Raw genomic sequence first — 18,908 nt, forward strand, 5'->3', positions numbered from 1 at the left:
CTTTATTTACTTCATCCAGCTATGCACTCGGATATTCCCTTATTGGTGAGGCCTTCCCTGAACACCCTTTGCCCTCTTTACCCTTCTTCTCCCTCTGCTCCTTCCCTCTATATCCTCTATTCATTTGTTCTGCTTTATTTTTCTTCTCAGCTCTTATATCATCTGAGGTTTTAAATTTTAAATTCTCCTTCTCTATGATAGAAACTCCACTGGGGCAGGGAATTTGTCTATATTTTTCACTACAGTATCTCCAATACCTAGAATAGTGCCTAGCACATATTAGATATACAGTATTTACTGAGTAAATAAATGAAATTATTCATGCTTAAGAATTCTACATGTTAACTCTGCCTTCAGTTCCATAGGGAATTATTGGGTTCTGATTGTTGATTGTTCTATAAACTCAGGGCGTGTTAATAGCATAATTGAAAATCTTAAGAGCTAGTAAAGATCTTAGAGATAATCCAGCCGAACCTTCTACCAATTCAGAAAATGCTCTCTACAGAGGAACTTTTTATTGGAATTTATTCTTAGAAAAGATGTTAAATAACAGAATTGCAAAACAGAGATAGATTTCCTTTCTCTACACTTTCTAGTTTGGTATTTGTTGAAGTACCGTGGACCCATGATCGTCTGTGGTCATCTAGCAAGTGGTCCCCAGGAATTTATAATTTCAGAGCGAAAAGCCATGAAACAATTTTGTTCACATATAGTTCACATTTTCCTAGAAATTCTGTTATGTTAATCATTAAACAAAGAGAACAAAATCGGTCAATTAACAGGATATAATAAATTATCTCTGCTGACACATTTTCATGGCATTTGCATATTATTTATATTTTTTAAATTTACACTCTGATATTATTATGCTGCTTTATCCCCAATTCACAAAAATAAATCCATTACTCAGATAATTACTAAATTGTAAAATACTTGTGATGAAATAATGATAATAGGGCAATTCAAAACAGCATCATAACATAAATAGTAAACAAGATCCCATTGAGAATATAGAATGTGAATCTCTGTGTACTGAGATAAGTGTATCTATTGTGATAACCTTACAGTACCATCTGAAAAAGGAAAGTGCAAATAAAAAGTATAACATGAGTATCTGGAAACAGATATTTATTAAAGGACTGATTATCTGTTCTCCCTGGTGCCTTTTCTATTGTGAAATCTGGTCAAATAATGGTATGAAGTCATTGGAATTTGTGCATTACTTCAGAGTACAGTGAGTTTTTCTAGAACAAATTCAAAAGAAGTTTTCTAGTATGAAATTAATGAATGTTCTTAATGGCATAAAAATGAATGACAGAGGAGTTTTTGGAGTTAAGGTGGCAGAGGAGTAGGGGACCCCTTTTTCAGCCGGTCCCCTGAATTGAGTTGGATAGGTACCAGACCAGCCTGAACACCCACAGAATCAGCATGAGATGCAGGAAGATACATCTGGATCTCTACAAATGAACATCTCCAGTGCTGAGTATTGACGTACGAAGCGGGGAGCCGTGAAACCGCACACAGATATCGGAAGATAAACGGAAGGGGGAGGGAGCCGCCGCGTTCGGGTGCCGGGAAGCAGTAGCCACCTGCATGGGGGAGCGGGCAGACTCGCGGACCGGCACGTGTGAGAGAGCAGACTGAGACCGTGAGCTGGAGAACGCGCACGACCAGACTGAGACCGGGAGCTCCGGAGCACGCGGGGGCGGCTGGCGGCTGGCGGTGTTAGAAGCACAAAGGACAGAGACGCACCGGCCCTGAAAGTGAGGGCTGGGACGCCGGGTGTGGGGCGCACATCCCGGGACGCTGCAGGGTTGAGCAGCACCAACAGAAACAGAGTTAAAGTGGCCAGAACATCAGTGGAGAATGGTCCGCGATCACTCTGTTCTGAGACAGAGGCTGAGATTTGGCCACTGCTGCTCTGACTCTCAGAAGAGCCACAGAAAACCACCAGGGAAAGCCGCCAGAGAACAAAAGCCTGGAAATACCAGCTCACAGTGTGCCCATCCCCATCCCCCCTCGCAGGGGACATGGAGACTCTACCCAAACAGGGTTGCCTGAATATCAGTGCGGCAGGCCCCTCCCCCAGAAGGCAGGCTGAAAAATCAAGAAGCCCACATCCCTAAGGTCCCTATAAAACAAGTGCGCACTGCCTGGGTCCCGGTCAATAATTTGGGCTCTGGACAACCCCGCAACCTCTCCTCATCAGAATGACGAGAAGGAGAAATCCCCCCCAGCAAAGAAAAGACAATGAGTCTGTGGCCTCTGCCACAGAACTAATGGATATGGATATAACCAAATTATCAGAAACGGAATTCAGAGTAACAATGGTCAAGATGATGTGTAGACTTGAAAAAAGTATTAACGAAATGTTAATGAGAATATAGAATCTCTAAGGGCGGAAATGAGAGCGAATCTGGCAGAAATTAAAAAGTCTATGAGCCAAATGCAGTCAAAACTACAGGCTCTGACGGCCAGGGTGAATGAGGCAGAAGAACATATCAGTGAACTGGAGGATGGGTTAGTAGAAGAGAAAGCTAAAATAGAATCTGGGCTCAAAAAAATCCATTCTCAAGAATGTAGGTTACGGGAGATTACTGACTCAATGAAACGTTCCAATGTCAGAATCATTGGCATCCCCGAGGGGGTGGACAAAAACAGAGGTCTAGAAGAGATATTTGAACAAATTGTAGCTGAAAACTTCCCTAATCCAGCAAGGGAAACAAACATTCATGTCCAAGAGGCAGAGAGGACCCCTCCCAAGCTCAACCACGACAAACCTACGCCACGTCATGTCATAGTGCAGTTCGCAAATATTAGATCCAAGGATACAGTATTGAAAGTGGCCAGGGCAAAGAAATTTCTCACATACCAAGGCAAAGGTATCAGAATTACATCAGACCTGTCTACACAGACCTGGAATGAGAGAAAGGGTTGGGGGGGCATTTTTAAAGCTCTTTCAGAGAAAAACATGCAGCCAAGGATCTTTTATCCAGCAAGGCTGTCATTCAGAATTGATGGAGAAATAAAGACCTTCCAGAATCGCCAGTCATTGACCAATTTTGTAACCACAAAACCAGCCCTACAGGAGATATTAAGGGGGTTCTATAAAAGTAAAAAGGCCCCAAGAGTGGTACAGAGCAGAAAGTCACAATCTATAGAAACAAAGACTTTACTGGCAACATGGCATCATTAAAATCATATCTCTCAATAATCAGTCTCAATGTTAATGGTCTAAATGCTCCCATAAAACGCCACAGGGTTGCAGATTGGATAAAAAGACACGACCCATCCATTTGCTGTCTACAAGAGACTCATTTTGAACCTAAAGATACATTCAGACTGAAAGTAAAGGGATGGAATACCATCTTTCACGCCAGTGGACCTCAAAAGAAAGCTGGGGTAGCAACTCTCATACCAGACAGATTGGATTTTAAACTAAAGACTATAGTTAGAGACACAGAAGGGCACTATATTATTCTTAAAGGATGTATCCAACAAGTGGATATGACAATTATAAATATATATGCCCCCACCAGGGGAGCAGCAAGATACACAAGCCAACTCTTAACCACAATAAAGAGACATGTAGATAAAAATACGTTGATAGTAGGGGACCTCAAACACTCCACTATCAGAAATAGAGCACCCATGCAGAAAATTGACAAACAAGGGCTTTGAATGCCATACTCGACGAGTTGGACCTCATAGATATATATAGAGCACCACATCCCAGAACTAAAGAATACTCATTCTATTCTAATGCCCATGGAACATTCTCAAGAATAGACTATGTTCTGGGTCACAATACAGGTCTCAACCGATACCAAAAGACTGAAATCATTCCCTGCATATTCTCAGACCACAACGCTCTGAAACTGGAACTCAACCACAAGGAAAAATTTAGAAGAAACTCAAACACTTGGAGACTAAGAACCATCCTGCTCAGGAATGACTCGATAAACCAGGAAATCAAAAATCAATTTAAACAATTTATGGAGACCAATGAGAATGAAAACACAACGGTCCAAAACCTATGGTATACTGCAAAGGCAGTCCTAGGAGGGAAATACATAGCTATCCAAGCCTCACTCAAAAGAATAGAAAAATCTAAAATGCAGTTTTTATATTCTCACCTCAAGAAGCTGGAACAGCAACAGAGGGACAGGCCTAATCCACGCACGAGGAAGCAGTTGACCAAGATTAGAGCAGAAATCAATGAATTAGAAACCAGGAGTACAGTAGAGCAGATCAACAGAACTAGAAGCTGGTTCTATGAGAGAATCAATAAAATTGACAGACTGCTGGCAAGACTTATCCAAAAGAATAGAGAAAGGACCCAAATTAATAAAATTATCAATGAAAAGGGACAGGTCACAACCAACACCGATGAAATTGGAAGGATTATTAGAAACTTTTATCAACAGCTTTATGCCAATAAGTTAAGCAATCTGGAAGAGATGGAGGCCTTCCTGGAAACCTATAAACTACCAAGACCAAAACAGGAAGAAATTGATTTTTTAAACAGGCCAATTAATTATGAAGAGATTGAGTCAGTGATAAACAACCTTCCAAAAAACAAAACTCCAGGCCCATACGGTTTTCCTGGAGAATTCTACCAAACATTCAAAGAAGAAATAATACCTATTCACCTAAAGCTATTTCAAAAAATAGAAACAGAAGGAAAGCTACCAAACTCATTCTATGAGGCCAATATTACCTTGATCCCCGAACCAGGCAAAGACCCCATCAAAAAGGAGAATTACAGACCAATTACCCTAATGAACATGGATGCCAAAATCCTCAACAAGATCCTGGCTAATAGAATCCAACAGTACATTAAAAGGATTATCCATCATGACCAAGTGGGATTCATCCCTGGGATGCAAGGGTGGTTCAACATTCACAAATCAATTGTTGTCACAGATTTTATCCAGAAGGAAAAATTCAAAAATCATATGATTCTCTCAATAGATGCAGAAAAAGCATTTGACAAAATACAGCATCCTTTCCTGATTAAAACCCTTCAGAGTGTAGGGATATAGGGTACATTCCTCAATCTCATAAAAACCATCTATGAAAAGCCTACAGCAAATATCATTCGCAATGGGGAAAAACTGAAAGCCTTTCCCTTAAGATCTGGAACACGACAAGGATGCCCACTCTCGCCACTATTATTCAACATAGTACTAGAAGTCCTTGCAACAGCAGTCAGACAACAAAAAGGGATAAAAGTTATTCAAATCGGCAAAGAAGAAGTCAAACTGTCTCTCTTCACAAATGACATGATACTCTATATGGAAAACCCAAAAGAATCCACTCCCAAACTATTAGAAGTTATAGAGCAATTCAGTAATGTGGCGGGATAAAAAATCAATGCTCAGAAATCAGTTGCATTTCTATACACGAACAATGAGACTGAAGAAAGAGAAATTAGGGAATCCATCCCATTTACAATAGCACCAAAAACCATACGTTACCTTGGAATTAACTTAACCAGAGACGTAAAGGACCTATATTCTAGAAACTATAAATCACTCTTGAAAGACATTGAAGAAGACACAAAAATATGGAAAAATATTCCATGCTCATGGATCGGAAGAATTAACATAGTTAAAATTTCCATGCTACCCAGAGCCATCTACACTTTCAGTGCCATCCCGATCAAAATACCAATGACATTTTTCAAAGAACTGGAACAAATAGTCCTTAAATTTGTATGGAACCAGAAAAGGCCCCAAATCTCCAAGGAACTGTTGAAAAGGAAAAACAAAGCTGGGGGCATCACAGTGCCAGACTTCTAGCTGTACTACAAAGCTGTGATCACAAAGACAGCATGGTACTGGCACAACAATAGACACATAGACCAATGGAACAGAATAGAGAACCCAGAAATGGACCCTCGGCTCCTTGGGCAACTAATCTTTGATAAAGCAGGAAAAAACATCCAGTGGAAAAAAGACAGTCTCTTCAATAAATGATGCTGGGAAAATTGGACAGCTACATGCAAAAGAATGAAACTTGACCACTCTCTCACACCATACACAAAGATAAACTCCAAATGGATGAAAGACCTCGATGTGAGACAGGAATCCATCAAAATCCTATAGGAGAACATAGGCAGCAACCTCTACGACATCGGCCAAAGCAACCTTTTTCATGACACATCTCCAAAGGCAAGAAAAACAAAAGATAAAATGGACTTGTGGGACTTCATCAAGATAAAAAGCTTCTGCACAGCCAAGAAAACAGTCAAAAAAACTAAGAGGCAGCCCACGGAATGGAAGAAAATATTTGCAAATGATGCTACAGATAAAAGACTGGTATCCAAGATCTACAAAGAACTTCTCAAACTCAATACGCGAGAAACAAATAAATCATAAAATGGGCAGAAGATACGAATAGACACTTTTCCAGTGATGACATACAAATGGCTAACAGACACATGAAAAAATGTTCAAAATCATTAGCCATCAGGGAAATTAAAATCAAAACCACACTAAGATACCACCTTATGCCAGTTAGAATGGCAAAAATTGACGAGGCACGAAACAACAATTGCTGGAGAGGATGTGGAGAAAGGGGATCCCTCCTACATTGTTGGTAGGAATGCAAGCTGGTACAGCCACTCTGGAAAACAGTGTGGAGGTCCCTTAAAAAGTTAAAAATTGAGCTATCCTATGACCCAGCCATTGCACTATTGGGTATTTACCCCAAGGATACAGACGTAGTGAAGAGAAGGGCTATATGCACCCCAATGTTCATAGCAGCATTGTCCACAGTAGCTAAATCGTGGAAGGAACTGAGATGCCCTTCAACAGATGACTGGATTAAGAAGATGTGGTCAAGGGGCGCCTGGGTGGCACAGCGGTTGAGCGTCTGCCTTCGGCTCAGGGCGTGATCCCGGCGTTATGGGATCGAGCCCCACATCAGGCTCTTCGGCTAGGAGCCTGCTTCTTCCTCTCCCACTTCCCCTGTTTGTGTTCCCTCTCTCGCTGGCTCTCTTTCTCTCTGTCAACTAAATAAATAAAATCTTTAAAAAAAAAAAGATGTGTTCCATATATACAATGGAATATTACTCAGCTATCAGAAAGAACGAGTTCTCAACATTTGCTGCAACATGGACGGCACTGGAGGAGATAATGCTAAGTGAAATAAGTCAGAGAAGGACAATTATCATATGATTTCTCTCATCTATGCAACATAAGAACTAGGAAGATCGGTAGGGGAAGAAAGGGATAAAGAAGGGGGAGTAATCAGAAGGGGGAATGAAGCCTGAGAGACTATGGACTCTGAGAAACAAACTGAGGGCTTGAGAGGGGAGGGAGGTGGGGGAATGGGATAGACTGGTGATAGGTAGTAAGGAGGGCACGTATTGCATGGTGCACTGTGTGTTATACGCAACTAATGAATCATCGAACTTTACATCAAAAACCAGGGATGTACTGTATGGTGACTTAACATAATATAATAAAAAAAATTTTAAAAAAATGAATGACAGAGGCATCATTCCCTATCCTGCTCAGAGCAAAAACTGATAAGGTCACACTATTTCTTAGAGACTTAGATCAGCCTCTGAATTAAAGATAAATATCTCAGAAAAAGCTAAATTAATTTATCATTTAACCCTATTGAAGTTATATAATATCAGTGGCATATAGTATAAAACAATTAATATATTTTTTTTGTTTGCATGCTAGAGTTATTCAGTAATTTCACTTTCTCTTGTTGCAAGAAACTACTGACACAAAGTATGGCTCAAATATTAGTTTTAGTGTGGCACTCATATGGTGAAAAGTTGGGCCACTTTTATTTTCTGTTTATCACTGAAAAACCTATGCTGTAGGAAAAGTCTTTTTCTTTGTTTAGTTAATTATTTTGTCAGCCATTTTTAGACTGGAAAGACACCAACTATGCATACAGCAAAAAGAACATCACAACCCAAATTAGAGAATGCACCTAAAGTTACTCCATATTCTCCTTTATTTCCAGAGACAAGTTGGCATTGGAGAAATAAGAAATAAGTCTCTTGATATTGAATGAAAATGAAAATTGGAAATACTAGCAAATTATAGCCCTTGAGTTTGGAGTTTTGCATGCCATTCAAAGAAATTGCCAGTGAATAAAAGTCTCTACTTATCCTAGCTGGCATGTGCTGACTTTTGAGGAAAGAGTTGCTCACATGAGTTTTTCAAATAAACAGATTGAAAATACTTCTTTGTGACACTGGTGCTGGCAGCAAAGACATTTCTCTGGCTTGCTCAGATGGTGTCTTAGTGACATATTCAGTGTTTGATTGGCCTGAAGCCATCTCTTTAGGCTGAAATGCCAGCATTTTAATTGTTGAGGACAAGGTACTGATATTTCCTGAGATGACTAAACTGTGGTGGAGACTGCTTATCACTAACAGCTTGACTCTTCCCCTTGAGAACTTTTCCTCTTGATAGAGAAAGGAGGAAATTTGTATTAGATTTTTTTTTAAGTCCAAATTCTGCAGAAGTCCAACAGAGAAATACTTTTCAGAGCTTTATGAGCCAGAGTGGATCAAGGATCTTTTCACCACTCCCTGCCAGGTAGAAGAACCATGCTTCTAGCATTTGAGTATGGTCATCTGCATAATTTACCTACAATGAGCAATCTCTGTAATTTTTGTGTCTGCATCCAATCCACTTTGTCAAAACCTGTCTGACAGAGCTATGAAACACTTGCTCACATTTCTGGCGACCTACATCTGTGAATCAGAGGTTTCCAGTTCAATAGATATAAGGAAAAAGAAAGGAAACTGCCTTAAAATTCAAACTATCAAGTTGACTAAAGATCCCTTGATAAAAAATTGTCAAATTTTGTTACACTCACTGGTGGTAAACAATTATTCTTACTATTACTAATTCTTTAAAAATTTTTTTTTCCTATTTTAAAAACTGTGATTAATTTCTTTTTTATTTACCTTAAAGTGGTAGAATAGGCTGGTGATGGGTGGTGGGGAGGGCACATATCGCATGGTGCGCTGGGTGTTATACACAACTAATGAATCATCGAACTTTACATCAAAAACCAGGGATGTACTGTATGGTGACTACAATAATATAATTTTAAAAATTAAAAAAAAAAAATAAATAAAGTGGTAGAACAAAATTAGGGGAAAAAACAAGGGTAGATGTAGAACCAAGCAGCTATGTGTTCTCACCACTAGATGGTGCCCGTACCTCAATAAGCTAAAATGCTGAATCAGTAATGTGGAAACCAATAAATATGCTGATGAAGTGGGGCTACTGAATAAAGAGATTTAGGCTACGGAAAAATGGACAAGTACATTTTTGCACATTATTAGATAAGTAAGTTAGCATAGGCTAAAAGTAGAAAACGCTTAACAGAATGTGAATTTTAAAAATTCTGTCAAAAAAAACAAAAAATAGCAAAACAAGCAAAAATAAATACAGATTAATGCTTTATCATTTTAAATGTAACACAGTACCTCCATAAATAATATATAATATTTGAGGAATATATAAATATAAAATTCTGTTAGGAAACTTAGACTTTAGATAAATTTATATTCAAAATCAAATAATAAGGATAAAAACCTAATGTTCAACATAGAAAATTTTAGTGTAATAATATGTATTGAAAATGATTTTTACTTGAGAGAGGAGCCATGGTATGATAAATGGTATTCTTACTGTTTGTTTTCGTATATATAATTTATGTACTAAAAATCCTCCCATCTTTTTTATATGAACTTCTGCTAAGCTAGTGTTAAAAATACACTGTTGATTAAGGAGGGCACGTATGTAATGAGCACTGGGTAATATTATATAAGACTGATGAATCACTGACCTCCACCTCTGAAACCAATAATACATTATATGTTAATTAATTGGATTTAAATTTTAAAAATAAAATTTAAAAAAAAAGAAAATGCTGTCGAGTAGGACACATTTTCTGCCCGGAAGCACCTCAGTCAGAGTCTGAGTGATTAGAACCAATAGTGAAATTAGACACCTGCTAGTCCCAGCTCAAACCTAATGCACTATCTACCCAGTAATTTTAGTTCTGCTTTCTGGTGCAAAACAGAGCAAGTCGGCCGCTTCTTCCGCCTGATAGTCAGCCATTCAGATTATGATCACATGTACACTTTAATCTTATTTTTCCCTCAAGAGTAAAAATTACTAAATTTGTAACATCTTTTACAATAATTTTGAATATAGTTACCATTCCCTGTTTTATGTTTTCTGCACATTTTATATGCTATCTATCTGTGAATCATAGAGAATAGTACTGATTTATGGAAATACTAATTAGAGACGTTTCTTGGGTTAGCATCCATCTGCTATTTACAACTCTGAAGAGAGTTATTCAGCTAGCTATGACTCCAACCCATATGTCTCTATCACAGGTACAACATAAAAGTCTTTGTTACACAAGTCTCAAACCTCTTTAATTTATCAAGCAATTTTCTAAGGAAGACATACAGATGGCCAACTGGCACATGAAAAGTTGCTCAGCATTACTCATCATCAGCAAAATGCAAATCAAAACCACAAGAAGATATCACCTCATATCAGTCAGAACGGCTAATAACAAAAAGACAAGAAAAAAATAAGTGTTGGCAAGGATGTAGGAAAAAAGGAACACTTGTGCACTGTTGGTGGGAATATAAATTGGTGTAGCCACTATGAAAAACAGTATGAGGTTCCTCAAAAATTAAAAATACAACCACCATAGGATGCAACAATTCCACTGCAGGGTATTTATCTAAAGAAAACAAAAATATTAACTCAAAAAGATCGGTGCACCCCATGTTCATTGCAGCATTATTAGCAGTAGCCAAAATATGGGAACAACCTAAGTGTCTATCAGTTAATGAACAGATAAAGAAGATGTGGTATATACATACAGTTGACCCTTGAAAAACATGGGTTTGACCTGCACGGGCCACTTACTTCAAATTTTTTACAGCACTGTAAATGTATTTTCTCTTCCTTATGATTTTCTTAATATTTTTTTTTCTCTGGCTTGCTTTATTTTAAGAATATAGTATATAGTACATATATAACATGCAAAATATATGTCAATCAGCTGTTTATGTAATTGGTAAGGTTTCCAGTCAACAGTAAGCTATTAGTAGTTAAGTCTGGGGAGTCAGGTTATGTGTGGATTTTCGACTACACATGGCTGGGGTTGGTGCCCCTAGCCCATGAAATCTTGCCATTTGCAACAACACTGATCGACTTTGAAGACATTATGCTAAGTGAAATAAGTCAGACAGAGACAAATACTCTATGATCTCTCTCATATGTGGAATCTTAAAAAAAAACAACAAACAAGCTCATAGATAAAACAGATTGGTGATTGCCAGAGGCAGGGAGTGGGTATAGGCAGAATGGGTGTAGAGGGAGTCAAAAGGTATAAACTTCCAGTTATAGAATAAGTAAGTCATGGGGATGTAAAGTACAACACGGTGACTATAGTTAATACTATATATGCTATATATAATTAATACTATATATAATATAGTAATATAAATATATTGCATATTTGAAAGTTGCTAAGAGAGTAAATCTTAAAAGTTCTCACCACAAGAAAAAAATTCCATAACTCTGTATGGCGGCAGATGTTATGGAGACTTATTGCAGTAATTTTGTGCAATATATGCAAATATCAATCATTTCTTATACCAGAAACTGATATAATGTATATCAATTATTCCTCAAATAAAAAATATATCAAGCAATTATTAACCACCTGATATTTGCAGAGCACCATATCAAGCACTGGGATGCAAGTCAAGAAATACCTGGTACCTTGGAGTTTGGAGGTGATGATGGTCATGTGAACCAGTGTTTAGAATATAACCATAGGATGAACTGAAGGAGACCCACATGACAGTTGGAGCACAGAAGACAGAGCTCTACCCCAGTCGCTGTTCTGGTGCTTCCTGTGCAGTTAGCAGTTGAACTAGATTCTGAAGGGTCAGGAATTAGCACTGCTATAGGATAAGCAAAGCTGGGCAGCAGAAATCTGGGCCTTCATTCTGAGGCTGGTTTTTCCCTGCTCTGTTTGAGAATCACTCTCTTTGCTAAGGAATCCAGAAGGGGAATGGTGGTTTTAGTCCCTCATTAGGCCTCTTCTCTGGATAGATGTCCAAATGTCTTCCCTTTTTTGTTCTTTCACTAAAATAACTTTTAAAAAGGATCTAACCTCTTCATGATAAAACCACCAAGGATACAGGATTTCTATTAGATAGTCAAAATCAAAGGCAAAGTGTCGAAAAAAGCTGCTTGTGATGAGCACTAGCTGTTATATGTAAGTGATGAATCACTAAATTCTGCTCCTGAAGCCAGTGTTACCCTATATGTTAACTAACTAGAATTTAAATAAAACATCGAAACAAACAAACAAAAAATTTAAGCTGCTTAAATTGATCTTCTCACTACTACTTCCTTTTGGAGGAAAAAAAAAACTAGTGGCTAAAAGGGAAATTAAATGCGTGGGCATAACCCCTAGTAAAATGGTTAAGAATACACTGTGGCCTCCTCCCTCCAGGATAGCAGCCTTGTCTTCCTTCTTCAATCCTCCACTACACCACAACACACATGTCGTCAATCTCAGACACATTCGCTTATCATTCCCTCCTCTCTCATCCTGTCCAGGCTCTTCTCCAGAGTTTCACATCTATTATTAAACTCTTTAAACACTAGCTAATAACAAAATTGCTCATGCCCAAGTAAGGACTCAGTTATCCCGGATGTATCTGAGTTTCCAGAAAGAGTCTGGAAGACTAGAAGTCTTTAAGAGTCCAATGATTAAGGCTATAATAATCAGAATAATGCCCTCTTGAATCATATGATGGCGGCCATTCTTGTGACCCACCAGTTGTTAAGCCGACCCAGTGTATATTTCCCACCTCTTTTGCCTTCCCAAAATATCCATTCCAATAAACACTGCTTGAATCAGGCATCACTGTAAAAGATGAGAGGTAAATAAAGTGACATGTAGGTAGGTGGGAAATGAAGGCTTGTGAGCAAAAAATATCTTTTTATTCTTCTTGGAATTATAGGGGACGTGGATGTAGATTTTTAAAATATGATGTTAGTTTTTATTAGAAATTACACTTGCCATAATCAGAAAACCAAAACGTAGCTTGGTTCAAGATACAATCATAAGATGGCCTTTGGTGAAGTAATAGATATCTTCAGTGTTTTTATTTGATTTGTTTTCCTTTTGGAACCAGGTTATTCAGAGAATATTCTACACAGTCAACAGATCTTGGAGTGGAAAAATAACTTCGACAGAGATAAGAAAAAGCAACTTTTTGCAAGTATGTCTCTCATTGGAATTCATATATAAAGAACAAATTAGGTGCATCTGGGTGGCTCAGTCGGTTAAGCTTCAGCCTTCAGTTCAGGTCATGATCCCAGAGTCCGGGGATCAAGTCCCGCATCAGGCTCACTGCTCAGCGAGGAGTCTGCTTTTCCCCTCTGCCTGCTCTGCCTACAGCTCTCCTTACTTGTGCGCACTCTCTCTCTGACAAATAAATAAATAAAATCTTTTTAAAATTTTTGAAAAAGAACAAGTTAAATAATATTCTTATTTCATTTAACAAATATTTGAGTGCTTATTGTATGCAAAGCACTTTCACTGCTTTCAGTCATTAAGCATTTACCAGATACCTGGGATGTGTTGGGGAGAACAAAGATGAATAACAAGGGATTTTTATATCAAGGCACATGGACTAAAAGTAAAGTGTACAGTCACACTGGACAAAAATTTCCACAGAAACAGATAACAATTATGCAGAGAAGGCCTCACAGAAGGACTGACCTGTGATCTTGACCTTGGAGGATATCAGAAGTTTTTCAAAATAAAAAATTAGAAGGAGAGTCCAGATAGCGGGAGCAGCATAAGCGAAGTCCCAGAAGCAGGAAAGTGTCTACAGTCTAAGACAGAACAGTCTAAAGTGGCCAGTGGCTCTTCAGGCCAGTGATACAGCCTGAGGGGTGAGATGGGCTGGGTTAGGAAAGGCCTTGTGAAAGGAATAGAGGGGTTTCATCTTGATCCTTTTAGCAACGACTCTTGATCCAGCTCCTACTGGAGTGGAGAAAAATACTAAAAAGTCCTTTTAAGAAAGAATACATTCCATTCAATTATTTTACTTATTTAACCAAATAAGAGAGAAAGTATTGACCACTAGTGGGAGCCTTTTACCGAGGTAATCTTCATGCCTGATTGTTGAGGCTTCCATTAACCTAAAGAAAGAATTGTTCATACTTGAAATATTTTATTTTCAATGAATCATACTAAATGAAGCTTAGGCTAATAATACAACCTTATGTAGTCTTTATTTTTCCCTGTCTTCTTCTGGGACAAAGTAATGAAGACTTGGCAAAATTAGCAGCCCATAATCCATATAAAAACCTTTTTTATTCTAAAATGAATAGTAATCATCACAGTCATTGTTAATATTTATGGAACACCTGGTGCCTGCCTCTCTCAGTAGGTAACACAGGATGGGTTGAGACGGTAGTAATTCCATAAAAGAGGCCTTACACCTTAAGAATGGTAATCCCTCACAGTCCTGAAGCACATTAGGGTTTGTAACAGTTTCTGGAATTGTTATAATATTTTTTAATTGATGATAAAATTTGAGGTGCAGATATGGGTGAATGACTTAGATAAGATCACACAGCAAGTAAATGGCCGAACTAGAAACAGAATTCAAATGTTCTTTTTAGAGCATGATTTAATTTTTCCCCCTCTTCCCTACCCCTCTCCTACTCTTCCTATTAGTGCATTATTCATGAATGTATGCTAATGATTTATATGCTCATAAAGCAGTCAAATAATATGAACATATCTAGAATAATCAGCAGAAGTCACTATTTATCTCTTCACCCTACCATTTCATTCCCTTTCCCAGAGGGAGCCCATCCATATTATCTGTGGTTTTATTCCCTTGTATGTATCCATGGAGTAAACAGTTTTATTTTGTATGGCTGCTTTTTTAAGGCATTTTTAAAAATATATAAGGTCTTTCTGTTAATTTTGTGTTTTTTTCCACTAACAGTATATCTTAACATTCTTTTCATTTCCATGCATATAAAACTATCTCATTCTTTTAACTGCTGCATAATCTATGGCATGGCTCTACCATAACTAAAGTACATATTCCCCTATAGAGGGTGTTTAAGTAGTAGTTTTCAGGTTTTTCCTATTTGCCATGATGCAGTGAACATCCTTGTACTTTCCTCCTGTGTGTATATAGGTAAGAATTTTTTAGAATAGACTACTGGAGGGGAAATCCTGGATCAAATGGTATATGCATTTTCAGGGTTTTTTCTTTTTTAAGATTTTTTATTTTTAAGTAATCTCTACACTCAACATGGAACTCAAACCCACAACCCCAAGATGAAGAGTTGCACACTCCACCAACTGAGCCAGGCAGGTGCCTCAGGGTGGTTTTTAGTTTGATAGATCTGCCAACTTAGCCTCCTAAAAACCTGTACCTGTAGTTCATACTTACACATTGACCAACAGCACGAGTTATCTGTCTTTTTCATTTTATGATAGTCCAGTAGGGGAAAATGAGAGCTCCTTCTCAAGATTTCTTTTATTGTACATATTCTCCTTTATACATGTTAAAGAGCATTTTACAAAACAAAACATTACAAGCCATGTTTGGAAAACAGGAGAAAAATCATATTTCATCACCCTAATAAAACTAATAGCATTTTTGTATGTGTTCTTCTAGTCTTATATATATGTGCAGATTTTAGAATTTTACAGAGTTCTTAGTATGTATAATCTTATATCCCATATTTTGCATTTACCACATCATGGTTTCCCTTTGTTTCTGTGTAGACTTTATTATTTTTACTGGCAACAGAATCTTCCATTAAGAAGTTTTATAATTTATGTTCTCAACTTGCCAGGGCATATTGGTTTCCCAGTATTTACATTTCAGAACATAATTTTTTATCGAAGTAATTTATTTGCATTATGAAACAGTTACCTCTGTCCCTTATAATTTTTTCACCTTGAATTCCATTTTATTTTCCAATAATATTGACATGTTTTCTTTTTGTTAAGATTTAGCTAGCATATATTTGTCCTTTTTTTTTTTAAACCTCTTTTTAAATTTTATTCTAGATTTATCTCTTACAGATATCATATACCTAGATATGTTTTGGGGGGGTTGGTTTTTATACTCAATCTGAAAATACTTTAATATGGACACTTAATTCATTTATCTTTACTGTGATTGTTGATATATCTGATTCAATTTCTGCCATCTCATTTTGCTTTTTCTATTTCTGAAATGTTTTTTCAGCTTCTTATATCTTTCTGAATCTTTCATTTCTGAAAACATCTTCATTTATCTGCCCACTTACATGATAATTATAAGAATTATAAGAATTCTGGGTTCAAAATTACTGTTTCTGGTTTTTTTCCATAAGGCCACACAGTGAGTTAACCCCAGGTTAACTTCCAGCTCAGGGCCCTGCAGCTCCATCCCCCATGGCTTCTATGCCAGGCCGCCACACATCAGCACAATGCTTTACATAAGTCACCTTCATGGTAAACTTGATCTCATTACAAAACCAAACCTGGTATGTGGATTTCCACTCTACATAATAGAATAGATGCTTACTCTTCATATTTTTGGAAAGTTACAAGCAGTGTCAGGTTATGACCATGTAATTCAGCCTATTGTCTAATTGTTCTGGCTTGCTAGTCTGGGGACCTCTGATGGGCTGCAGTCTCCTTGGTTAACAGTCCTTCCCTTCCCTTGCTTTTAAATCCTCTACTACATCTAACCCTTTGCTAAGCATAATACAGAACTCGTAAATGCTTATAGACTGATCATTTGATTAAAGTTTGGAAGAGGTTGCTTATTAAAGCTCCTGGTTTGGTACCCAAACCAAAAATTTTAATTCAATTTCAAATAAAATTTTACTAGACTGTATAACGACCAAAGCTGGGTTTCATAATTCTAAAATTAATAAAATAAACTAATCTTTCTCTTCATACTATTTCAGACGCTAGCCCTTTTGGAAGAAGAGGAAGATATAAACCAAATCACAGATTACTTCTCCTATGAACATTTCTATGTTATTTATTGTAAATTCTGGGAACTAGATAGTGATCATGACCTCTACATCAGCCAGGCAGATTTATCTCGATACAATGACCAGGGTAAGTGTTTTATAGATGTTAAGACTTAACTACTTTGCAAAAGGCAAGAGTTATATGAATTGTTATATGAATGGGAAATTCCCATTTCTTAAATTCTTTATCTAATCAAGTTCTCTTTAAAGAGCCAAGAATTTTTAAGTGGGAATGGGTGAAAGTATCAATTTTTTATTTAGAAGGCAAGTATAGGAGAAGGGACTTACAGTAAGTAAGCAATTAGAGTCTTTGTTTTGATTAATTGCTGACTCTTTATAGTGATGTTTATTTTCTAATGATGAATTGAATAAGATCCATACCTATGTAAAGTTTATTTGAAAGAGAATGTATACACACCCTTATAAATTTCCCATTTTACAGTGTTTATAAATAGCCAAGGATGAAAATGTTTCTAACTTGTTTTCCAGGAATTATAAAAACTTACTTTTTGGAATATAGTTCCAGAGTAAGTATTTTCCCTGTAGATGAATTTTGTGTGCTTTCTTTTATCAGAAAGAAAAAATATATATCACATGATATTATCCCTTTTGCTTCATTTTCTAAGTAAACTTAGAAACTATTACCTGATGACTTAATATTCTTCACCAAGCACCAAAATACATTGACTCATTTTTTTCTCATAAGATCGTCCCTGTTCTATTCTTAGATGTCTTCTCAGGCACTGCTGATTTTTTTTTTTTTTAATCAGCCTTTAGCCTATTAGACGTAGCAGAGTACAAATCTTAAAGAAATGCATTGAATTTCACTTCTGTTATTTGGTACATCTGTGATTAACCGTTTACATCTTAAGGTTCATTTTATATTCATTCATAGAAAATTCATAGAAGGTTCATTCATAGAAATTTCCATATATAAGAAAGTGTTCTACCTCTCAATTCTCAGGTGCCAACTAGGTATCAAGAGAAAATATTCAGATGTACTTATTGATAAACAAGCAGTACTTGTTTAGTACTATACCTCTCTTCTTCAAGTAGTCATAACCTTCCTGTCACCAGAATAGCATAAAAATGGGAATATTCACAAGTGTATCAGGTCAGCTTTATTAGCTCTGCATCTTTTAATCATCAGTGGCCAGATCATCTGTGTAACATGAGGTGATGCAAAACCTTACAGGCTCTAAAGCACACTCTGTGGCTGATATAACGTAATTCTTACTAAGTCCCCAAATATTGTATATATACACGTAGCAACTCAGTAAAGACATGTCAAAGTGATGGAGCCCAGAAACACAGGCATCTAAGCCTGCATGATGAAGGCGTCACTGAGACCACGTAATTGCCAATCCACCAACCTGTCCTAAACGGGACAACATAATCTTCAATTTTAGGCTAAACCTTCCAAATTTAAAAAAGACTTTAGCTTTGAAATTAAATTCCATGCCTTTCCCATACAGCCCTCTATTTGTCTATGTAGTACAAATCGTTAATCCCGTAAACCAATCTTCAACAAAGTATAGACGGTCCTTATATAAGCTTTGTGGCCGGGCATGGCTGTACTGACACCCATATTCCCAACATCTTCAGCCAAACTAATTTTACCTTTAGGCTGACTGTACCTAACTCTGTGTGGAAGAATTAGATGCGGTAGCTACTAACTCTCTAATGACTCATCATTGTTTTGAAATTGTAGTGTACATGCCATTGCCCGTGGCACTTCTTAAAAGAACAGATTTCTGTCCTCACCAAATCCCTAGGTCTGAGATGTACTGGCATATCCTT

The 18,908-nt window shown here is 37.3% G+C and overlaps 1 protein-coding gene across 7 annotated transcripts in view; it reads left to right on the forward strand.

Annotated features, from left to right (window-relative positions):
- The window catches only part of PPP2R3A (protein phosphatase 2 regulatory subunit B''alpha), a 205,041-nt gene that overhangs the window by 119,897 nt on the left and 66,236 nt on the right, over window positions 1-18,908 (forward strand). For all 7 annotated transcript variants that reach the window (XM_045791823.2, XM_045791819.2, XM_045791820.2 and 4 more), the window contains 2 exons: window positions 13,235-13,321; window positions 17,040-17,196. In XM_045791823.2, coding sequence (XP_045647779.2) covers window positions 13,235-13,321; window positions 17,040-17,196 — 244 coding nt within the window. The remainder of the gene's footprint in view (window positions 1-13,234; window positions 13,322-17,039; window positions 17,197-18,908) is intronic.

This window comes from Ursus americanus, chromosome 20, assembly GCF_024610735.1.
Source record: "Ursus americanus isolate L20-20 chromosome 20, mUrsAme1.1.p, whole genome shotgun sequence".
Classification (NCBI taxonomy): Eukaryota; Metazoa; Chordata; class Mammalia; order Carnivora; family Ursidae; genus Ursus; species Ursus americanus.